The sequence below is a fragment of the Nicotiana attenuata genome, chromosome 9 (genome assembly GCF_001879085.1).
Source record: "Nicotiana attenuata strain UT chromosome 9, NIATTr2, whole genome shotgun sequence".
Classification (NCBI taxonomy): Eukaryota; Viridiplantae; Streptophyta; class Magnoliopsida; order Solanales; family Solanaceae; genus Nicotiana; species Nicotiana attenuata.
In genome coordinates this window covers 14,121,614-14,147,447 of record NC_031997.1, presented here as the reverse complement: position 1 = coordinate 14,147,447, position 25,834 = coordinate 14,121,614, and the positions used below count along the sequence as shown (strand labels likewise).

The window sequence follows — 25,834 nt, the reverse complement described above, 5'->3', positions numbered from 1 at the left end:
ACCTTGCTTGAGATCGCATCTGCGAGACATGAACCGCTTCTGCGGTTGCGCATCTGCACTTGAGAGTCTGCATCTGCGGAGTCAGAAGTTCCCTTCAATTTTCGCATCTGCGATAGGCAATCAGCATCTGCGGAGCCGCACCTGCGAGGATTCTTTCGCAGGTGCAGTCAACGGGCTTCAAACCTGGGCACGAATGACATTTCACATTTTCTCAACTCCAAACCCACAAATACACGCCCTAGCAGATCTTTGGACATCCTTGGGCAATCTTTGACCTATTTTGAGAGAAGAACACAAGTTTTGGAGCTAGGGTTCTTGCACACACACTTTGATCTTGAAGATTTGAAGCGTTTGGTTGAGAATTTCTTACCCATTTATGTTTATTTCTTCATTTCCTTGCTTTGTATTTTATATCTAAGTGTGTATTATTTATTTCAACACTTGAATCTTGTTTATGGAAATATTCATGTTTAAAGTGTGGATTAAAGACCTTGTTGTGCTTATGTATTGAACGATTTTTATTTATTATGAAGTAAGTTATTGTTATTTTAATTATTCTGTTCTTTAATGTTTCCAAATGGATTAGCTAACCCTAGGACTCGCCCATTAACATTGAATTAATTTTGGGAAAGATTATTTGGGGTTGGGAAAGATTAATTGACAAGAACTTGAGGCTGTAACCCTCATTTTATAGATTCTACCTAGTGATAGGATTGAACTACTTGTAGCTTGGGTGTGCTTAATCTCTTAATTGTTTTAGGGATAATTCAATTAGGAAGTCTTGTTAGTTTTTGGAAGAAGCTAATATAGAATTATTACCCGAGGCTAACTAACATTAACTCACTCATATTTATAAAATCATGAAATACATTTGATCGTTACTTGAGTGTAATTCCCCGTGTATCCATACTTGTACCCATTGATCATTTTACTTGTTTTCTAGGTTAGTGTACATTTCCGTATTTAGATATAAATATTCTCAAAAACAATTCTAAGTGTTTGGCATTGCATAACAAGTGATAATTCTCTTACATTCCTAATCGCCTACATATTGTTTTATGTGGGATTCGACCCCGACTCATAGTTGGGTAACTTATATTGCATGCGACTGTGTCCATTTACTTTTTAGTAGTGGATTTGGACGTCATCAACAGTCCCTGAAACGCACACTCATTCCTATAACACACTTCAAAATCAGTTAGCACAAAATAAGACCTATCTAAAGAAGAAGAAAAAAAAAAGAAAAAGAAACATGGGTTGCCTCCCAAGAAGCACCTGATTTAACATCACGGCACGACGCAGATTACCATCACTTGAAATGAATTACTGCCACGACGTGGTAATCACCAACTTTTCCTAGATAATGCTTCACCCAATGACCATTGACTCTAAATACCTCATCATTTTTATTCTTCAAGTCCAATGCACCAAAGGGTGTCACACCCACAACCTCAAACGGGCCACTCAATTTAGACTTTAACTTTCTCGGAAATATTCGTAACCCAAAATTGAACAACAAAACAAGATCACCTTCTTTAAACTCCTTGTTCGGAATGTACTTGACATGGAGGTACATCATCTTCTTTTTGTATAAGGATGAACTTGTGTATGCATGGTACCGAAACTCATCCAACTCATTCAATTGTGCCACCCTTAAGTTGGCGGCGGCATCCCACTCAAGATTCAACTTTTTTAAAGCCCACATGGCTTTGTGCTCAAGTTCCACCGGAAGATGACAAGCTTTTCCGAATATCAACCGGTATGGAGACATTCTGATAGGTGTTTTCTAAGCCGTCCTATAAGCCCATAAAGCATCATCAAGTTTCTTGGACCAATATGTCCGATTAGCATTCACTGTTTTGGACAAGATACTCGTTATCTCCCGGTTGGAGACTTCCACTAGATCGCTTGCTTTTGGATGATAGGGAGTCGTGACTTTATGAGTGACACCATACTTGGTGAGTAAGGTGTAAAAATCTTTGTTGCAAAAATGCGATGCCCCATCACTTATGATAGCCCTTGGAGTACCAAATCTTGTAAAAATGTTCTTCTTCAAAAACGTCACCACACTTCTCGCTTCATTGTTGGGAGAAGCAACGGCCTCAACCCATTTGGACACATAATCAACTGCGACCAAGATGTAGGTGTTTCCACAAGAGCTCACAAAAGGGACCATAAAGTCAATACCCCACATATTGAAAATATCAATCTCCAATATGGTGGTGAGGGGCATTTAATTTTTCTTTGAGATTCCACCGTCCCTTTGACATTCATCAAAATACCTGACGAGATCACTTGCATCCTTGTAAAGAGTGGACCAATAGAAACCGCAACTTAACACTTTCGCCGTCGTTCTTACTCCACCATGGTGACCACCATATGGCGAAGAATGACAAGCCCCAAGAATTTCACCTTGTTCCTCCTTCGGTACACATCTTCTAATCACTCCATCCGTACAAATTCGAAAAAGGTACGGTTCATCCCAATAATAGTCTTGACAATCCCATTTGAGCTTCTTTCTTTGGTTTGAAGAGAACTCAACCAGAATGATACCACTCACAAGATAATTTTCTAGATCCGTGATCCAAGGCACCTCTTTCATAGAAATAGCCAAAAGTTTCTCATCGGGGAAGGAGTCATTGATTTCAAGGCCATCATGCGGCCTCCCCTCCTCCTCCAAATGAGACAAGTGGTCCGCCACTTGGTTTTCACTTCCTTTTCGATCTTGGATGTCTATATCAAACTCTTGCGACAAAAGTACCCATCTCATCAACCGAGCTTTAGAATCCTTCTTGCTCATAAGATAGCGAAGTTCAGTATGATCCGTGTGGACAATGACTTTTGCACCCATCAAGTACGGGCGAAATAACTTCATAGCAAAGACAATGGCAAGGAGCTCTTTCTCCGTAACGGTGTAGTTGACTTGGGCACTATTCATGGTCTTACTAGCATAGTAGACCGAATGAAAAATCTTGTTGATGTGTTGCCTCAAAACATCCCCTACCGCTACATCACTTGCATCGCACATGAGCTCAAAAGGAACACTCCAATTTGGAGCAATAATTATGGGAGTAGTAGTCAACTTGAACTTTAGCAATTCAACTCTCATGCAATCATCACTGAAGTGGAACTTATCATCTTTTTCCAAAAGCTTGCACAATGGGTTCACACTTTAAAGAAGTCCTTGATGAACCGCCGGTAAAATCCACGTCGCCTAAGAAACTTCGTACGCCTTTCACTAAAGTTGGAGGTGGAAGTTTAAAAATCACCTCAATCTTTGCCTTGTCGACTTCAATGCCATTCTTTGAGATCTGTGGCCAAGTACAATGCCTTCCTCGACCATGAAATGATATTTCTCCAAATTGAGCACCAAGTTTGTTTCTTCACATCTTGCCAATACTTTGTCCAAGTTTGCTAGACAATCATCAAAAGAATTCCCGATCACCGAGAAGTCATCCATGAAGACTTCAAGGTAATCCTCCACTATGTCCATGAAGACCGCCATCATACACCTTTAAAAAGTCGTCGGTACATTACACAACCCAAATGGCATCCGCTTGAAGGCAAAAGTACCATAAGGACATGCAAAAGTAGTCTTCTCTTGATCCTATGGAACAATAAGAATTTGATTATAGCCGGAATACCCATCAAGGACACAATATAAAGCACGGCCGGCCAATTTATCAAGCATTTGATCTAGGAAGGGAAGTGGGAAATGATCCTTCCTTGTGACTTTGTTGAGCTTACGATAGTCCATACATACTCTCCACCCGGTCACTGTTCTTGTAGGAATTAACTCATTCTTATCATTGGTGACCAACGCCATGCCCCATTTCTTTGGGACACATTAAACCAGAGAAGTCCACAAACTATCGGAAATGGGGTAAACAACCCCGGCATCCAACCACTTGATGATCTCCTTTTTGACAACCTCTTGCATGGCTTCATTGAGTCTCCTTTGATGGTCAATTGATGGTTTGGCATCCCCCTCCAAGTTAATCTTGTGCATGCAAAAAGCGGGTCTTATCCCCCGAATATCCGTCAATGTCCATCCAATAGCCTTCATCCTCTTTCGTAGCACCACCAATGTAGAATCTACCTGCACGTTAGTCAAACAAGAGGAAATAATAATCGGTAAAGTAGAAGAAGGTACAAGAAATTCATATCGGCAATGGCTTCAACTCCAAGATGTGACGACCCAAAGGGGTCATCACCTGTTTTCTCTTTCATTCCGTGCTTCCGAGGCCATGAAAACCTCATTTTTACTTACCTCGATTTGCGTGCGCAGTCCGGGCGCGTAGCCGGAAAGCTTGAATATGAATTTTGTGTAAAAATTGATGAATTTTGATATTAATATGAATAAAGTTGACTTTGGTCAACATTTTGAGTAAACGAACCCGGACCCGTGATTTGACGATCCCGGAGGGTCCTTAGAAAAATATGAGACTCGGGCATATGCCCAGAGTCGAATTCCGAGGTCGAGGGCCTGAGAAATGAATTTTTCTGTGAAATTGTTTTTCAGAAATTAATATGGAAATTTGAAAAGGAAATTGATTAGAACGTGTTGGTATCGGGCCCATATTTTGCTTCCGGCGCCCGGTACAGGTCTTATATGTGGTTTAAGCGCTTTCTGTGAAATTTGGTTGAAATCGGACGTCATTTGACGTGTTTTGGACCTAAATATCTAAAAATGAAAGTTTATGAAAAAGTGATGATTTTGAGGTTTAATTCATTGATTTTGATGATATTTTGGCGATTTGATCGCACGATTGAGTTCGTAGGATGTTGTTGAGTTAGTGTGTGTGATTTGTTAGGAGCCCCGAGGGCTCGGGAGTGTTTTCGGAGGTGTTCGGGATGGTTTTGAACTTAGGAAGGCATCAGATTTTTCTGCAATTTTTACACAGTGAAATCCTTCATCGCGATCGCAATACCCCCTTCGCGTTCGCATAGATTCTGAGTCCGCCTCCTTCGCGTTCGCATTTCAAGTACCGCGATCGCGTAAGCCAAACCTTGGACTCCAGTATTCTTCCTCTACGCGTTCGCATTAACAGACTCGCGTTCGCGTAGCTTTGTAAACCTCTTCTTCGCGTTCACATCATAAATTACGCGTTCGCGTAGACCAGACTTTGGACCCCAGAATTTTTCCTCTTCGCGTTCGCACTTCTCCACTCGCGAACGCGAATGTTATCAATTTCTGCCCTTCGCGAACGCGACCCTACTGTCGCGAACGCGTAGGGTAATTTCACCCAGCGATTTTTAAGTCATAAAAACATAACAGTGTCGGGTTTTATTCAAAAAATACACGAACCCTTTCCTCTCCAAAGCTTCTAGGCGATTGTTAAGTCATTTCTTCATCATAGCTTCTTGGGTATGTATTGTTTAACTAGTCTCCTTCATTTTTCCATCATCATTTATCAAATTCCTAAGCTCAAATCATGTAATCTAGGGTTGAAATTGGGGAAAATGAATAGAGTTAGGGCTTTTCAATTTTCTTCGATTTAGACCTCGTTTTGGGGTCGGATTTGAAAACAAATTGTATATTCGGGCTCGTAGGGCAATGGGTGATAAGAAATTGGTTCGAACCTCGTGTTTTGACCAAGCGGGCCCGGGGTCGATTTTGGAATTTTTGGGAGAAAGGTTGGAAATCTATATTTAGGCATTGGGTTTGATTTGTTTAGCTATTATTGATATTATAAAATCGTTATTTCATAGATTTGATTGAGTTGGAGCCAAATTCGAGAGGTAAAGCTGTACTAGAGGCTTGAGTTGAGTTTGGAGCATTCGAGGTAAGTGTTTGGTCTAACTTTGGCTTGAGGGGATAGTTTATTATATTATCTTGTTCCCTTGCTGGGATAGTTTATTATAACATCTTTCTCCCTTGCCGGGATTATTTTGTGTATGGTGTTGAAAGAAATGGGATCGTGTGGCACGCCGACCACGAGGTATTATGAAATGGGATCGTGTGGTACGCCGACCACGAGATACTATAAAATGGGAGCGAGTGGTACGCCTACCACGTGATACTATGAAATGGGAGCGAGTGGTACGCCTACCAGGTGATATTATGAAATGGGAGCGAGTGGTATGCCTACCACGTGATATTATGAAATGGGAGCGAGTGGTACGCCTACCACGTGATATTGTGAAATGGGATCGAGTGGTATGCCTACCACGTGATATTATGAGAAATGGGATCGAGTTGCACGCCTGCAACGAGAGGAAATTGAAACAAGTGAAAGTGGTTTGTTTTTCCTTATTCTGTGTTAGAAGAAATCAGATGTAGTTTCTTTTGTTATTCCTGATATTCCGTTTTATCTGCTACCCCATAAGCATGTTCCCCTCCCAGTTTTAATTGTTTACTTTCCGCTATTATTTTGTTGTACTTGTATATATATCTGCACAGGTTTATCTGGTAGTCTGGTCTAGCCTCGTCACTACTTCGTCGGGGTTAGGCCAGGCACTTACCAGCACATGGGGTCGGTTGTGCTGATGCTACACTCTGTGCATCTTTTTGCACAGATCCAGGTGTTGGAGCAGCATTTGAGTAGCAGTAGCATTCTGGGAGCGAGCTTCCAGTCCAGGGACATTCGAGGTAGCCCTGCTGACGTCCGCAGGCCCGGAGTCCCTTTCTATTTTAGTCAGTTTGTTGTCATTTGTACCGAAGCAGACAGTTCTATGTTTCATTCAAACCTTGTGTTTAGTATTCTCTAGTCGTTCGTGAGTATTGTGACACCAGTCTTGGGTAGAGGTTTTTGTTAAACTTCCGCATTTCTTTCGGTTAATCATATTTGAGACTTCCGTTTTATCATATTATGTTTTGTTTTCATTAAATGGACGATAATTGCTAAAAGAAGTAAATTGAGTTGGCTTGCCTAGCTCCTATTAGTAGGCGCCATCACGACTCCCGAGGGTGGAAAATCCGGGTCGTGACACAAGATGGGAGGCTCCTCGATTTAGGGCTTTGTTGGAAGAGTTGTCCTATTTTCAAGATCCAAGGACAATTTGCGGGGCTCATAAGTGTACGACCCCATTCCTTCCAACAAGTTCACGCATTCCATGAAGCCATCCATCTCGTCATCATCAAAGTTGAGCAAGAAGGCCTCCAATGTATCATCAACATTCATCACAGCACTTATTTCATCTACAATCACATCGGTCACCAAGTCCCGAAAGAACACACCTCTTTGCTATTGGGTAGCCGCATGGACTTACACACATGGAAAACCACTTTTTCATGACCAAACGAGAAGGTAAGTTCTCCGGCTTCAACATCAACTAGAGCCTTTCCCGTAGCAAGGAAAAGTATACCAAGAATAATTGGCACCTCATAATCAACTTCACAATCAAGAATGACAAAATCCGCCGGAAGAATGAATTTATCAACACGAACCAATACATCTTCAATCACTTCTAATGATCTCTTCATGGTACGAACAGCCATTTGTAGTCTCATAGATGTGGGTCTTGGTTTCCCAATTCCCAAAGTCTTGAAAACCGAATAGGGCAACAAATTGATACTTGCCCCAAGATCACAAAGAGCTTTTGCAAACTCGGCACTTCCAATCGTACAAGGAATCGTGAAAGCGTCGGGATCCTCCAATTTGGGAGCCACTGAATGCACAATTTCACTCACTTGATGAGTCATTTTTATAGTTTCAAAAGTCATTGACCGTTTTTTTGTCACTAAATCCTTGCATAACCGGGCATTTGCTCCAAGGCTTCAACCAATGGCACATTGATGGATAGACTCTTCATCATGTCAATGAACTTTTTGAATTTATTCTCTCCATTTTTCTTGGCAAGCCTTTGAGGATATGGAGGAGGAGGCCTAGGCATTGGTGTCTTAGCCTTTTGCACTACCGGTTCCTGTATGTCAACATTTTGATCCCTAGACGGGTTCACTTCCTCTTGAGTCTCCTCCATAATGTCATCAATATCAATTCGCACTTCATCATTTTCTTGCACCACATTGTCCGGCTCTCATCTTCTTGTACCACTTGCTCATCATCCACAAGTTTTCTTTGACTTGAGGTGGGTTCACGGCCAACCCTGCACTACTATTAAGTAGCGAGAGAGGTCGAAGCAGCTTTTACCAGATTTAGGGTCGGGATCGAATTCCACAGAGAGCTAGATATTGGAGTTGGGTGTCTATCTAAAGTGGAGTTGTGTGTTTGCTCCAAATTGCACTTCTACACATTTTTGGGTTTTAATTATGATTCTAATTCTATAAACTACAATGCTCAATTTAACTACTATAAGCTAGGATTAAACTATTGTAAGTTGTTCAAATGATTAAAAGGCACTAGGATAGTGACTTTCGCCTAGGTGGTCAATTGACGGATTCTTGAATCTAAAGCTAGATTGACACATTTGGGGAGTATGATATAACCATTGCTCGATTCTACTCACTCTATACCTCTCGGTAGTTCGAGTAATTTTGCCCGAATTGACTTTCTCAAGACCAATTGGGTATGCGAATTTGCACAAGCAATTAAGGATCAAGTCGGGTATTACGATCTCTCGGTTTAACCCTTTAATTGGGGCTATCAATTCTCTTGAGTATGCCCCAATTCCTTGTTGGACTAATTCTAGAGACTTAGGCTATCTTTCTCAACCAGGGCAGACGTAGTACAATCGCCGTAATGAGTATTTGCTAAGGGAAGGGTACAAAAATGACCCTATTTGCCCTTGTGTCTTTATTAAGAGATCTGGATTTGAATTTATCATCATAGCTGGGTATGTTGATGACTTGAATATCATTAGCACTTCTAAAGAGCTTCCAAAGGCTATAGAGTGTTTGAAGAAAGAATTTGAAATGAAAGATCTTGCTAAGACAAAATTTTGTCTTAGCTTACAAACTAAGCATGTGACAAATGGAATTTTCGTCTATCAATCAACGTAAATGAAAAAGTTTTAAAGCGATATTTCATGGATAATACACATCCATTGTGTACCCCGATGGTTGTGAGATCGCTTGAAATAAAGATCCATTTTGGCCTCAAGAAAATGATGAAGAGCTTGTTGGTGATAAAACTCCATATCTCAGTGCAATTGGGGCACTGATGTATCTTGCCGACAATTCCCGACCATTGCTTTTGCAGTAAACTTATTAACAACTTCAGCTCCTTCCCAACAAGAAGATATTGGAACGGTGTTAAACATATTATTAGATATCTTCAGGGAACTATAGATATGAGATTGTTTTATTCCAATGAAATCAAGTCAGAATGGATCGGCTATGCAGATGTAGGTTATTTGTTTGATCCACATAAAACTCGATCTCAAACATGCTATTTGTTTACATATGGAGGTATACCTATATCATGGCAGTCAATGAAACAAATAATAGCTACCACTTCTTCAAATCATGCTGAGATAATAGCCATTTATGAAGCAAGTCGGGAATATAGTTGGTTGAGATCAATGACTCAGCATATACAGGAAATGTGTGGTTTTCTTATGAAAAAGGATAATCCAACTACGCGATATAGAGACAATGCTGCTTGCATTGCTCAAGGCAAAGGAGGATACATCAAATAAGACAAAACAAAGCTCATTTCACCAAAGTTATTTTTCACGCATGATCTTCAACAGAATGGTGAAATTAATATTTACCAAATTCGTTCATGTGATAATTTGGCAGATCTATTCACTAAGGCATTACCAAGCTCAACATTTGAGAAGTTGAGACAGAAGATTAGAATGCACCGTCTTCGAGAAATAAAGTGATATTTTCATTAGGGGGAGTAAGATACGCACTGTACTCTTTTTCTCTTAGCCTAGGTTTTGTCCTACTGGGTTTTCCTGGTAAGATTTTTAATGAGGCAACAAATAAAGCGTATTACAGATATGTGTACTCTTTTTCCTTCACTAAGATTTTTTTTTCACGGGGTTTTTTTAGTAAGGTTTTAACGAGGCATATTATCTATTTTTGAACATCCAAGAGGCAGTGTTGTAAATTATTAGTAAATGTGGATGTCCACTACTTCCACTACCTTCATACATGATGTAGATAACCTCTCACTACTCCTCACTATTATGATTGTAATTCTCGCACCTCCATAACCTCTCCCCATTCTTACCCCATAATCCCAATTGTTAATATCATGTTTAAGACAATCCTTTTGTAACCTTCTGTGTAATAATATAAATAGAGGCATGAAAAGTGATATGTGATACACTTGAACACTTGAAGAAATAAGAAAGTTCTCTCTTCTTCTCTTATTCTATTACATATTTTCTTGTTTTATATTGTTACTTTGAGCTACATTTCTTAATAATTTATATGAATTTTTAATATTTTATACTCATTGAGCACGTTCGCTAAGACTAGTAAATTTAGAAAACATTACATCTTTTGACTCAAAATTGGACGTGTCACATAACAACTTGTTTGGATGGTTGTTACCTGTTGTATTTGTATCGTATTGTTATTTTAAATACAATGTTTGTTTTGATTGTTACTTAAATTTTATTGTATCGTATCGTTAAATCCGTCATTATGTAACGACAAAAAGTGCCATTTAATGGAACCGATTTGCTGTGATCGCGTCGTTACCTTATTTTTTCTCTCATCTGCACTTACTTATTATTAAATAATTTCATTTTATCCTTTATCCTATTTTTTTATATAATAATTCTACCTAGTACCTTAATTTTTTTAATAATATTATAAATTTATTCTTTATATTGTTGGTACATGATATTATGAAGTCACATAAATGGTTATAATTTATTCAAATATTTAAATAATAAAATAAAATACTATTAACAACCATCCAAACAAGCTGTAAATTGGGTGGATTTCTTTTGCAAAATGCCAAAAACCCTATTTGCTTAGTCATCGCCTTGAATTTTGGAACGTTGTCGGGGCACAAGAAAAGAATCTCCGGTGGCCGCTATTCTCGGGGAACTCGACATTCCTCAGCTCTCATGGAGTTTTAGGGTTTCTATGATTCTAGGATTCCACTGTAGGTATACGCGAATGCATAGATATGTAATGAAACATTTGCTCTGAATCGGCTTTATCCCTCGACATACGGTTGGCACAGGCAATCATTTTTTTAATTCGGAAACCCTAGCCTACCTTTAATTTTCGCAGGTATACTCTTGAATCCACCGTGAGCTTGTTGATAATGGTTTAAAGGAGTGAACTTTGAAAAGTAATGCTGTTATCTATGTAGTTTATTTACATGTGTTTACTGTTTTAAGTAAAAGAAGTTGCTTGTGAACAACTGACTGAAGCCTTTGAAGTTTGATCCATTGGATTAAATAAAGCCATTTTTTGATAAAATAGTTGCTTGAAGTAAATCTTTCTTGGTCAGCTATATGTAAAGTAAAGCTTTCTTGGTTAGCTATATGTAAAGGTTTTCTAGAACTAGAGACACATGCCACTACTCCTTCAGAGACCGAAGATGTGAAAGAAGTTTCAATCTATCTCTATTTTCATTGTTTAGGTTAGATTGATCCAATTTGAGCCTTTATTTTGTCAATCAGCAACATAAGGATGTGATGTGCTGCGATTATAAGGGGAAGAATGAAAATTAGATACATTGTCTGATATTCTGTAATGATCACTGTCTGGAAGTTCTTGTGGTCAATTGGCAAAAACCTTAACAAAGTCAAATCTATCAAAACAAGGAGTATTTCCTGTCGGACACATAAAATTGAAATTAATGGTTTCTAATACATCTCTGTTGCCAAAACGCGCGTTAAACATTGTATTTGCTCTGTCGGGCAGGGTCACTTTCATAGCTTCAAGTTGCAAGGTTCACCTTCTGACTAGAAAATTAAGGACAAGTTGGATACATTGATTTTGTGGAGATACCTTGGACTGTTCTTTTGTCTATGTTCTTTGCTGTTGTATTCTTTCTTTTGTCCAATTATTAGCTAACTCGTTTTGTACAGAGGCATAAGTGCCTGCTTTGACTTTTTAATCTTAAGCTGCTTTTATTATTTAATCGTCAGAAAATGTGTTTGCTTTCTGATTTGGACTTGTGGTATGTCTTCTTCATTCTTTTGCTTGATGGCTAAACGAGTATTATGCATAGCTGTAAGACTGTGATTTGATAAACCTTTTCTTTCTTGGATTTTAAGCTGATATATTCTTTTCTTTGGCTATCTGCCACAGTTAAATCATCTAGCTACATGTCATCCAACAATGATCCAGTGGAGATTGACAGTCCTGCTGCATGTAATGGAGATACACTTAGTACCAATAAAAACGGACTTTACCTTTATCCTGTTTCTGTCAATGCTTCAGGCGAAGGTTTACCATATGCTCCTGCAGATTGGCCGAACCCAGGTGACAAATGGGCCTGGAAGGTGGGAAAACGAATTGCAGCTGCTGGCTACTTTCTTGATAGATATCTGTATCTTCCACAACGTCTTCGGGGAAAGCGAAATGCTTTCGCAAGTAGGCTTTCGGTGGAGCAATACATCCGGTCTGAGTTTCCAAGCGTAGATATCAAGGAATTCTTTGCATCATTCAGTTGGAAGATTCCGTCAAAACTATTACAAGGTTGGATTTGATATGGCTTTTTATTCATTTAGTACGTTGAATTTTCTTGTGTTTTTGGAATTAGTAAGAAACTTTTAGACATAGCTCAATGCGGCTACACCACTTTCAAGGGAAAATTACCTCATCCCAAAAAGAAAAATAACCACTTTCAAGGCAAAATTATGCAGCTCGGAGCACCTATGCGAAAGTACCAATCTTAAGCTCTAGGCTCTGCATATATAACTTTGTCTTGGGCTTTGTGCCATGTTTGATGAGCACTCTATATTGGGGAGCCTATTTATATTTGCTAAACTTTAACAACGCCATTACACCAATTTTAGAATACTTGATATTCTGAAAATGTATATATCAATTAAGAAAGAACTTTTAATACTCCCTTCATCATAATGTATGTGACACTGTTTGACTCGACACAAAGTTCAAGAAAGAAAGAAAGTCTTTTGAAACTTATAGCCTAAAACATGCCATAGATGTTTTTGTGACTATAAAATTATTTCATTAAGGATAAAATGAGAAGTTTAAAGTTAAATTGATTCTGAATATAGAAAGGTGCAATTCTTTTTGGAGCAAATTAAAAAGAAAATTGTGCACGTAAAATGGGACAGAGTGAGTATTAAATATATATATATATATATATATATATATATATATATACTAACAACAAATTATTCTGGAAGAAAAAGTCATCATTTCATTAGTTTTTCTTGAGAGAAATGGTGTCTAGTTCATTAGCTCATTAGAACACTATACACGAGTAATACACATATAGTTTGATCGTCTCCTGACCTAGCTAATCTTCCATCAATTAAAGTTATCAAACAATCTTTTTTTTTGTGTATGAAGTAAGATATATCATTGAAGGGGCATCAGGAAGATGCCAGATTATAGAAAACAAAAGCATGTTAGCTCTATTACAAGAGTGTCTATGCTAGAATCAGGGAGCTAACAAAGTCCAAAAATTGTCAGCACTATTAAAGGTAAAAGAGCTCCAACTGAACAAACGAACTAAATATCTAGTTTTCAGGGAATGCGAGTTGAGATTCCATCAGAACAATTGCAGTTTCTTTCATTCCAACACACCAAAAAATTATTGTTGGGATCATTTTCCATATTCTTTTGATGACTTTGTCAACTCTCCGAAAAATGTTGATATAGCCTTCCTTGATGTACTGAGGCTGACACAGAATAGGCAAAAAATGATAAAGAAGAAATACCAGATATCAGCAGCAACTTAGCAGCGAAAAAACAGATTAGTTAGCACTTTCTGAGCTTTGTTGGCACATGTAGCATCTGTTGACTAAGACACTGTTCCATCTGCTAAGGAGGACTGTGCATAATATGGTAAATACCAAATTACCGTACCGAAACCAAAAATTTTGGTATATGTTCGGTAAATACCAGATGTCAGCAGCAACTTAGCAGTGAAAAAACATATTAGTTAACACTTTCTGAGCTTTGTTGGCACATGTAGCATCTGTTGACTAAGACACTGTTCCATCTGCTAAGGAGGACTGTGCATAATATGGTAAACACCGAATTACCGTACCGAAACCAAAATTTTGGTATATGTTTGGTATTTTGGTATTTGGTATGGTATTTGGTTTAAGTTTTTAAAATAATTTTGTATCAGGTATGGTATTTAAAAAAATAATACTGAAATACCGATACCGTACAAAATATATACTGAGTTACACATTACACATATTATTGATTAACATACTAAGTTACACAATACTTTTCTTTGGCATTCATGTTGAGGTTGGTACTAAATCCCATGTACTTCTTTAGGAAAATGGAGGAACAAGGTAGGATGCAGATTCTGATTCTTACTCTCTTGGTTGTCAAGCAGTTTAACGTAATATTTCAATGGTTTTAGGGTGTTTCTTACTCCGTTACTCTTGTATTATTGTTGCATATGTTGGACTAGTCCTTGTCGTATTCTCTAATTTCAACAATTAACTCTAAGTAAGTAACATGATATTTCCAATGATCAAATGTATTCCTCTATGTACCTTTTTTCTCTTAGTTGATACTTGATTGTTTTGGACAAAGATTTTACCATCAGTCAGGTGAGTAGAGCTTAGAACGTTTTCATTGAGTACTTTAATGAAAAATATTACAGTCTATGGTTGTATGCACTCGTTAATATTCAAGCCGAAGAAACCGAAATTACCGGAAGGAATAAATCGAAACCTAAAGGAGAAAAGCCGAACCATACTGAATGTAATTAGGTATGATATTGGTATATCATTTTAAGAACCGAAACTACTGAACCGAAATGACTAAGTGCCGTACTGTACAGACCGACGAACACCCTTAGTGCTAAGGTTGTCTTGTGTGACAAGAGAGGGTTGCTGAAGTGGTAAAAACCCTTCACCTCCAACCTTGAGGTTGTGGGTTCGAGTCACCAAGGGAGCAAAATAGAGGGAGCTCCTATGAGGGGGTTAAAAAAGGGTTGTCTCGTGTTAAACAAGCTTCATTGAGGGAAGTCCATGTGAGGCAAGATACTTTAAGTGGTAGTCTGGTCCTCCTGACATGTTCCCAAGGCCAATCCTCTAGCATTCCGTTCTAAGAGAACATAAGGCTGTAACCTTCTTTGGTTGTAAACTTCCGTTCTTTGGACTTCCCTGTATGATCCTGGTGGGTGGTTGATGTTCCGTCATGAAGTCCTTCGGTGTGGCTAGGAGAGCAAGTAAGTCAATAGGTTCTGTGCATTGTTAGATGTATGTTAGAGATGGCCGGGTTCTGCCATTGTCGAGATTTCAGATCTCAATCCCCCAATTCTATTCCCATCTTCGCTGGAAGTTGCTTACTGGGGTTCCTAATGCATTATCGAGCCCAGACAAAATGTTTTCTATTCTTTGAATCTTCATCTGCTCCAATGTAGCCACCACACTTATTTTGATATCATGGAGAGGAATGCCAAATGTTTTAACCTAGAAAACTTCCGACCTACTGTCAGTAGAGATTTTACCAACTTTTGGCATCCACTATTCAGATGCAAATGTCTACCATCCAAAACCAATTCTGTATGCTGATTCCAACCTCCTCATGTCTTCATGGAAACTCAAACAGAAAGCGGTTGTGATATATTAGTATCTTTGAGTCCTGCACTCGTTTTCCATATGCTGAGGAACCATTTCGGTATGATTTTTGTATTTGGGCTACTTTAAAATGGATCATCGGAGATCGCTATCAGGCATCCAGAGTATGGGTGTGTAACATCTTCAAACTTTGTTGATGGGGCCACTGGAATAGCTAGCTAGCGTTCGATTCTTGCGGCCTCTAAGTAGGTTTTTAGTGATGGAGATTGTGTCTTGGTCCATGATTGTTGTGGCTTCCTAAGAACCGAAGTATTTTCTTAGCATGTCAATCCAACCTTTGTTGTATTCTATTCTGACTCCAGAATGATCACCACTTGTTTCTTGTTACTCACAAATCTGCCATAGATGCTGTAATTTGATATATATACTCGGTAAAGATATGGTTGTTGTGTTCTTCCCCATCTTCCATAAAGACTTGATGCTTGCTTCATAGTGCTACAAACCCATCGTAGATTCTTTTCATCGATGCTAATTCTGCTTGTAAAACAGTTGCGTCTTTCGATGAGTGAATACCATCTAACTTTGTTGACGGGGCCACTGGAATAGCTAGCTAGCTTTCGATTCTTGCGGCCTCTAAGTAGGTTTTTAGTGATGGAGATTGCGTCTTGGTCCATGATTGTTGTGGCTTCCTAAGAACCGAAGTATTTTCTTAGCATGTCAATCCAACCTTTATTGTATTTTATTCTGCCTCCAGAATGATCACCACTTGTTTCTTGTTACTCACAAATCTGCCATAGATGCTGTAATTTGATATATATACTCGGTAAAGATATGGTTGTTGTGTTCTTCCCCATCTTCCATAAAGACTTGATGGTTGCTTCATAGTGCTACAAACCCATCNTGTAACACCATCTAACTTTGTTGATGGGGCCACTGGAATAGCTAGCTAGCTTTCGATTCTTGCGGCCTCTAAGTAGGTTTTTAGTGATGGAAATTGCGTCTTGGTCCATGATTGTTGTGGCTTCACCGAAGTATTTTCTTAGCAATGTTAATCCAGCCTTTGTTGTATTCTATTCTGCCTCCCGAATGATCACCACTTGTTTCTTGTTACTCACAAATCTGCCATAGATGTTGTAATTTGATATATATACTCGGTAAAGATATGGTTGTTGTGTTCTTCCCCATCTTCCATAAAGACCGATGCTTTCATAGTGTTACAAACCCATAGTAGATTCTTTTAATCGATGCTAATTCTGCTTGTAAAACAGTTGCGTCTTTCGATGAGTGAATACCATCTAATTTGAGCATCCCTAATGTTAATAAGTTTAAAAGATTTGTCCCCTGAGATGAAAAAATTTGTTACCCTATAATAAAATCTAATTTAGCCGGAGTGAGGCCTTACTGGAGAGAGTATCAAAAGGAGAGAAAGAAGAGGCATATTTCCCAAGTCAGAGATGAATGTGAAGAGAACATTTTTAACCTTCACCGGGGATTTAATTTTATAGTTTGGGGGAGGGGGAGGGTCAGTTATATGAATCATCTGTATTCATTGTTTTAGGCCCATTCATTCTTCAAAGAATTCTCATAATTAGTTTATTTTTGTGTTGATTCTGAAGCTACTGCAATCGTCCTCCTTTACTGCCTATTCTTTATACATGGTAGTTAAAACATTTTTCAAGTAAGGTACTATAAGTTGTTGGACTGAAACCACGATGAGTAATAAGGTTGGTATTTATTTCTTTTTATCACTTATACTCTCTGGAAAATTTACACATACAACTTTGTTTAAATTTCAACAAAGAGACTGCTATGATCTCCCTTATGAAATGTTACTAGTATGCCTCACACATGCTAAAAGGTGGTTGAAGCGAACAAGGGGTAAGAGAATCCTAGGATGAAGTCTTTCCAAGCAAGAAGGGCAAACTAATGCTCCTCCGTCCATTTTATGTGACACTACTATTTAAAGAGTCAAAAACTTTTTCCTTGACTATGATTTTTTCCTTGTATTGCCTTTGTTTCATTTTATGTGGCAGTGTTTGACTGAGCACAAAGTTCGAAAAAGGAAAAAAAACTTTTGAAACTTGTAGTTCTTAACAAGCCATGACATTCTGTTATTACAAAAGCATGTCAATAAGGGGTTGTTTGGTTACTGGGATAAGGATGCTTATCCCGAGATATAAGGGGTAGTGGTTCTCTAGGGGTAGTCAATGGTTTTAAGGGTGTTTTTAAACATGTTGGGTCGGGGCGGGCAGAAGGAAAAGATATGGGGCTTTGTCAGTTTGTGGAGAATGGGCCCAAGGTTGTAGCTAGCCTAGGAGTGGGTTTTTATAGGGAGCCTCACATTAAAGGTGATAGATGGGTGGTGAGCCAACTAAGTGACTCACGTGAGAAGCATGTGGGACTGAAGGATTCTGTTGGGCCAACTGAAGATGGGCCTAATGAGAATCAAATCAAGGAAGCTGAAAAGGGCTATTTTAAGCCCAATCCAATCATCACAAATTAAGACAACCCTGGATCTGTTATCTTAAATGCTGTGGGAGAAACTTTTCTTGCACAAATAAAAACTCTGGTGGCAGAAACAATCCGTGAAGAGCAATAGAAAATGGAGGATCGCATCTCGGCTCAAGAGCAAACTCTTCTCGCTCAAACAATCTATCCTCAACACAACACCACCTACAGAGGGAGAGGAACATGAAGGACCAGCTAGGAAGAACCTAGTCTCTCATCTTCCTCTTGTTAATTAGATACAAGGTGACCCAGAGGATGAAGACGCACATACAGTCTTTGTAGATTGTCTCTCTGAAGGCGAAGGCGTTACTGATGAATCAGACAGCAATTGGTTCAACACCAACATATTGATATAGCAGAACCAATTGAGGTGCACCCACAGACCTGTGATTTAGATGTTCCTGCATGGATCAAAAGAAACATTGGAAAGATGAGCAAAATATACGGTGAGCTTTGAAGGATGCGAATGGGAAGATATGGCTCTATTTTTGAAGATAGACAGTAGGAAAAAGGAGATGAAAGCAATGATGCGATCAAAAAACAAAAGCACAATAGTTTCACCAAAATTAAAAAGAGTTCATGAAAGGAAGAATCTGAAAGTTGGAGTGAAGTACAAAGACGGAATCCCAAGGAACAGAGGGAGGCAACTACTCATTAAAAGTTGATGAAGATACACAATTTCCTCGAATGTTAGGGGTCTTAATGGGCGGAGAAAAGGAAGTTGATAAAATCAGCTTTCAAAGAGTGGAGGGCAAACATTTACTGTCTGCAAGAAACGAAGATTGAGGGGGACTGTGATGGTATTGCAAAACAACTGGGTAGCAGTAGGTGGATTGATCATATAAAGCTAGAAGCTGAAGGGACAAAGGGAGGCATCTTAATTATGTGGGATAAGAGAGAATGGAAAGGGGAACTAGTTGAAAAGGTAGATATTCTATCACTTGTTTAGCTCTATGTTAGATAATTTCTTATGGGCTTTGACTGGGGTGTATGCTCCATGCAAGAGAGTGGAAAGAAAAGATCTTTGGTTAGAGTTGGGTGCTATGAAAGGGTTATGTAATAGAAATTGGGTGGTATTTGGTGATTTCAACGCCACTAGATTTGCAAATGAAAGGAAAAATAGGAACTGATACAGTAGAGCAATGGCAGATTTTTCAGAAACTATGGAAGAACTGGAATTGATTAATCCTCCACTCCTGGTAGCCCAATTCACTTGGAGCCAAGGTGACAACTCTGAGTGTGCTTCTAGAATAGACAGATTTCTCTATGGAGTGGGATAAGGAATTTAGTTTTATTAGGCAGAGCCTTCTCCCAAAAGTAATATCTGATCATACACCAATTTCTTTGAAATGTGGGGAATGGGAACCCAACAAATCTTATTTGAAATTCGAAAATTGGTGGTTAGATGTTCAAGAGTTTCCCTCAAAAGTGCAGACTTGGTAGAATTCCTTTGTGATTGTTGGTAGGCCGGATTTTGTGCTAGCCACCAAATTAAAGCTCCTCAAAACTAAGCTAAAAGAGTGGAATAAGGATGAGTATGGCAGACTAGAAAAAAGAAAGAAGACAGCTCTCAGTAACATCTCAATCTTTGATCAGATTCAAGAAAGCAGAAGGCTCACTGAAGGAGAGCTATTGGAAAAGGCTGGCCTCATGTTGGAAATTCAGGAGTTGGCCAAGTATGAAGAGACAGACAAAGGTCCAGAACCTTATGGCTGAAACAAGGGGGACAAGAATACAAAGTTCTTCCACAAAATGAATGCACATAGGAGATATAATCACATTGATAAGCTGGAGGTGCAAGGGCAAACTACCACAAACTCTGAAGAAATCAGGAAGGAAATTATAGACTTCTATCAGAATTTTTATGCTGAACCTGAAATATGGAGGCCAAATTACAATCTTGCTAGGGGGAACTTGTTAACAGAGGAGGAAAGTATATGGTTACAAAGAGAGTTTGAAGAACAGGAAGTGGTGGAATACCTCAAGTCCTGTGCTTCAGAAAAGCACCAGGACCTGATGGCTTCACCATGGGTTTTTTCCAGAAATGCTGACCAACAGTCAAGGAAGATGTCATGTTGACCCTGAAGAATTTTCACTCTAATGAATACTTTGAGAAGAGTTCAAATGCATCCTATGTGGCTCTTATCCCAAAAAAGAATGAGGTTAGAGAACTTAAAGATTTTAGGCCAATTAGCTTGATTGGAAGTGTTTATAAGATTATAGCCAAAGTCTTAACTAAGAGGTTGAAGACTAATTAACAAGCTCATTGGAGGTCATCAAATGGCCTGCATAAAAGAAAGACAAATCATGGATGCTTCTCTTATTGCTAATGAGGTGGTCGACTCTAGGCTCAAAAGCAAAATTCCAGGTGTTCTATGCAAGCTGGATATAGAGAAGACCTACAATCATGTCAACTGGAAGTTCCTTCTGAGATTAATGTCTGATATGGGCTTTGGAACTAAATGGAGTAACTGGATCCGTTTCTGTCTTAGCACCGTAAAATTCTCTATCTTGATTAATGGCTCACCCCAAGGGGATCCTTTATCCCCCTTTTTGTTCTTGACGGCAATGGAAAGGCTGAATCAGATGATCAACACTGCAAAGTCAAATGGCCGGATCAAGGGGTTCAAGGTGTCAAACAGAGAAAACTGCAGCCTAGAGTCACATCTCCTATATGCAGATGACTCTATCATTTTCATGGGATCTCAACCAGAGGAGATGCTTCATCTCAGACTAATATTAACAACCTTTGAAGCTGTTGCAGACTTACATGTTAGCTGTGGAAAGAGTAAGCTATATCAGGTAAATGAAGTTCCAAACATACAGAATTTGGCTAATATCCCGGAATGTCAAATAGAGAACCTACCTACCAAATATCTAGGCCTTCCTTTGGGCTCCAAAAACAAGTCGCAAGAAATCTGGCAAGGGGTGATTGAAAGGAGTGAAAAAAGACTTTCAAGATGGAAGAGCCAATACTTGTAACTTGGAGGCAGGGTGACTCTGGTGAATAGTGTCCTAGATGCACTGCCTTCATATGTGATGTCCTTATTCCCAATACCAACTAAGGTGAGGAAAAATATTGATTCCCTAAGGAGAAATTTTATCTGGCAAGGAAATAGTGAGTAAAAGACTATTCACTTAGTCGAATGGAATACTCTTTTGTGCTCTAAGCAGGCAGGTGGTTTAGGTATAATAAACCTAAAGGCACAGAACATAGTCTCCTTGCAAAATGGTTATGGAGGTATAGTTTGGAGGAAGCAACTTTATGGAGAAGGGTGATACAAGAGAAGTATGGCCATGGAGGACCTTGGTGCACCAAACTAGTATCATCCCCACATGGAGTTGGTGTATGAAAAACAATTAGGGGACAATGAAGGGTCATTGCTGATCATTCTAGTATCAAGGTTGGAAATGGAAGAGGAGTTCTCTTCTGGTGTGACATATGGTTTCGGCACACTCCTCTGAAAGATCAGTTTCCAGACTTGTATAACATTGCTGCGAATCCAAGAATTTCAGTAGCAAAAGCAAAATCCACACATGGGTGGAACATTGTTTTCAGAAGGAACTTAAATGACCGGGAGTTGCAAAGTGTGGTAGATTTCTGGGAGACCTTAGAAGCTTTCCAAGGTCTCACAGAAGAGGAAGATGCTTTAATGTGGAAGGGTCACAAATCAAGATCCTTTTCAGTGAAATCTGTTTATCATTTCATCAACAATACTCCTAATCCTACTCAAGGATGGCCATGGAAACAAATTTGGAGGGTCAGGGTGCCCATGAAAGTCTTATACTTCACATGGTTAGTAGCAAGGGAAGCTGTTCTAACTCCGGATAATCTTATTAGGAGAGGAATTCAGCTACATGCTAAGTGCAGTCTATGTGGCAAAGATGGGGAGTCAGTTTCCCATCTCTTTATACACTGTCCAGTCACTACTCAACTTTGGCATTTCTATCTCAATCTGGCTGGAATCTCTTGGACAATGCCCAATAACACTGCATCTCTTCTCAGTAGCTCGAACAATGGAGGGGCAAATATTAAACAGAAGAAATGATGGAAAGTAGTTCCTGCTTGCATCTGGTGGGTTATATGGAAGGAAAGGAATGCCAGAGTTTTTGAAGATAGGCCTAGCTCTTACCAAAAAATTAAGCTTAATTGTTTTTGTTATTTCATTTTTGGTGCAAAGAGAGCTATAGGGAGGATGTACATTCTTTACTAGATTTACTAGAAGAAATGTAATCGAACAGAATAGGCTAGGTAGTCTCAGATCTTTTGGGAACTGATTGTGGCTTACACAATTTCTTGTAAATATTTTACTCATTTATAAAATTTGTTACTATTATCAAAAAATAAAAAAAAATTCACTTTGAGGATGTGCATGAAGCTACTTTTTTAAATTTCATTCCTTCTCTCCATTACAACTAGCTAGTAAGCTCATAAAGATCTATTTCTTTAGCTCATCTTCGAAATTCTCATTTTGAGTGAATTTCCTCTTTGATTATAAATTTGAATGCTGTCGCCTGTCAGTGGATTGCAAATCTTTTAGTGTTTCTTGTTGTGCTTAAACAAGTTATTTGTGACATGATTTCAAATTTGACTTCTTTGAAAATTATAGGTGGCTGGTATGCTGAGGTCACATCTTCAGGCATGAAACCTGATTCTCATTTTGGAAGCAGCAGTTGTAAGGCTGGTAACAGTGTGTGTGCCAGTTTAGTAGCAGAGAATCCTAGTCCAGAGACCATGATTTGTGACCTTTGTTGCAGTGAGCCTGGTTTTTGCCGAGATTGTTGTTGTATTCTTTGTTGTAAAACTATTAGTTCTGCTTATGGTGGGTATAGTTACATTAGGTGTGAAGCAACAGGTGTTGATGGTTACATTTGTGGACACATAGCCCATATAGACTGCGCTCTACGAGCTTATATGGCTGGGACAGTTGGAGGAAGCATCGGTTTGGATGCAGAGTATTTTTGTCGACGCTGTGATTCAAGAACTGATTTGGTCTCACATGTCATGAAGCTTCTAAACATTTGTGGATCAATTGATTCTCGTGATGACATTGAGAAGATTTTGAGTGTTGGCATTTGCATTCTGCGTGGCTCACGAAAAACAAATGCAAAACAGTTGTTGCATCGTATTAAATCGGCCATGGCAAAGGTATAGCTGACTTGAGAGGTAGATGAACGGTACTCTGTTTCCATTTTCCAAGATGTTTATTTTTGCCTTTATGGGGTTTCCAATTGACCAGAATGACCATTATGATATCTTGTATCAGCTTCACAAGGGAACCGGCATTAGAGATGTGTTCAAAGAAGAAGAATTCATGGACACCAATGGTACCTTCTCTGCCCTTTTTAATTCTTATTTGTGTCACTTTTCCCTTTGGCTCATGTATCTATACCTGCCTAAGTTATCTGTTTATGTGGGTACATGCTTCTTGTGTTTTCACTATTGAATGTATACTATATTAAAAGCATGAAGGCTTTAGCGTAATATCGTTTGTCTTTTTTACCCCTTTAAAATAGAGTTCACACTGAACAAAAAAGTCATTTGATTGTTTTCCTAATATTTAGGACTTTGGAATCGACTAAAATTTTAATCATCCAATTTTTTCTTATTTACACTATGTAGGAAGTCCTAAAATTAGAACATTAAAATCAATAAGATTTTACTGGACTTTGACACCATATTTATTTGACTTTCCATCTATTGATTATCCTAGCATTCTTTTAACTTGATTTCTTCTTGAGTGGTGCAACTTCATACAACTCCACGTTCAAAAAGAATTGTTGGGATCTCTAAGTTCTTTATAAAAGTTTTTTGCCATCAGTATTTGTCGAGTTCGGATTATGTGATTACTAATGCATGATTAGGATAAGGGTACAAGTTTTAGCATTCTCACAAATTGAGTAAATTGTGGGTAAAGACTTTTTAATTGTTGGAAAACTATCAGACTCTGATTTTGTAAAATTAATATGAAATAAACGCACGTACTTAGCGCCTCAAGTAAAGTCGAACGACCTTTTTACCTTTCAATCAAATACTACTCTTATAACATTTTTGTACAATGAAGCGATTACGGGAAAAACTAGAGGAAGAATCGCTAGAGTGGATTCGAAAAATTCTAAACATGATTAACATTTATTATTTTCAGGCACTTGCAATTTTTTTTTATTTGTAATTTTTTATTTTATAATGCAAATACATCTTTTAAGTATCATTTTATTATTTTTACAACAACAACAACAACCTACTTGAGGGTAACTACTGGGTTTGTTGTTGTTGTTCCCATTTCAAAAACAACAACAACAAACACAGTAGTTACCCTCAAGTAGGGTCTGGGGAGGGTAAGATGTACGCAGCCTTACCCCTACCCCCTACCCCTAGAAGGGTAGAGAGGCTGTTTCCGATTGACCCTCGGCTAGAGAACGACTGAAAAAGAAAAGGTAATTGCAACAAGTAGGAATAACACCAAGATGAAATAAGATCGGAACCATGAATGCAGTCAAACTTTAGGTAGTAATAGCCATCTATGAATAAAAGATATCATACTAACACTAATGCTAGCGAATTGAGTAAGACAAAGAGAAACGCTCGACTATCTACGAACCTTTTACCCTAATCTTTGACCTCCACACCCTCTTGTCTAGGGCCATGTCCTCAGTCAGCATCAGCTGCGCCATGTCCCGCCTAATAACCTCTCCCCAAGACTTCTTAGGCCTACCTCTACCCCTCCTGCTGCCCACCGAGGCTAACTGCTCGCACCTTCTAACCGGGGCTTCTGTACTTCTCTTAACATGCTTGAGCCATCTCAACCTCGCCTCCGCATCTTATCCTCCACAGGGGCCACTCCTACCTTTTCCCGAATAACTTCATTCCTAATCTTATCCAACCGGGTATGCCCACATCCACCTCAACATCCTCATCTCAGTTACTGTTAGCTTCTGGGTATGAGAGTTTTTGACCGGTCAACACTCTGCTCCATATAACATAGTCGATCTAATTACAACCTTGTAGAACTTACCTTTTAAGTCTCTGCGGCACATTCTTATCACACAAGACACCGGAAGGGAGCCTCCACTTCATTGATTTTATTATTTTTACAAAAAATTATTTTCTTTGATATAGGGTACACGTGCAATGCGCGTACACCAAGACTGATGTATATAAATGCACGAATAGATATGTATATGCGCATGCATTACTCTCTTTGTGTTTGCCTATTTCTGTACTTTACATTGTTTACAAATTCCAAAGACATATCTTGCAACTGAAGCATAATATGAACAGAAAATTATCAACCTAGAGTCTTCTACATGTAAGCAAATTTGGCGAGCCTCCACTTCATCCATCACCAAAAGTTTCTAGTAATATGATACGATCGAGAACTGTCCATCTTTGCCCGTCTCTCATCTCCACCTTATCATGCATGGCATGCGATGTATTCTGTTTGTAGAGTAATTCTACTAAACTTTGGAGTTCATCCATCTCCAAATCTCGTAGATTCCTTCCGAATGTAAGATCCCAAATCACGTCCTCCTTATGTATCCTTTGAGTCTGTTGCATTGTCTATTATTTTTGGCTAGAAATTTTGTATAAATTGGAAAGGCAATTCTCAAAACGTTCTCTCCTCTTCGCTTGTGTCACCAAAATCTAATTCTGTTTCCATCACCCACCTTGATATAATTTGGCCGTGGAACTGTTCCCATCCGTTCATAATAATCCTCCAAAGCTTGCACCCAAATGAAAATGTGATACTTCTAGTCCTTC

General features: G+C 38.8%; 1 protein-coding gene across 1 annotated transcript in view; it reads left to right on the top strand.

Moving 5' to 3' along the window:
• LOC109232079 (protein OBERON 2) overlaps positions 10,803-25,834 on the top strand; it is a 17,299-nt gene continuing 2,267 nt past the window's right edge. The window contains exons 1-4 of the mRNA XM_019397743.1: positions 10,803-11,101; positions 12,131-12,520; positions 22,683-23,221; positions 23,340-23,400. Coding sequence (XP_019253288.1) covers positions 12,148-12,520; positions 22,683-23,221; positions 23,340-23,400 — 973 coding nt within the window. The 5' untranslated portion in view covers positions 10,803-11,101; positions 12,131-12,147. The remainder of the gene's footprint in view (positions 11,102-12,130; positions 12,521-22,682; positions 23,222-23,339; positions 23,401-25,834) is intronic.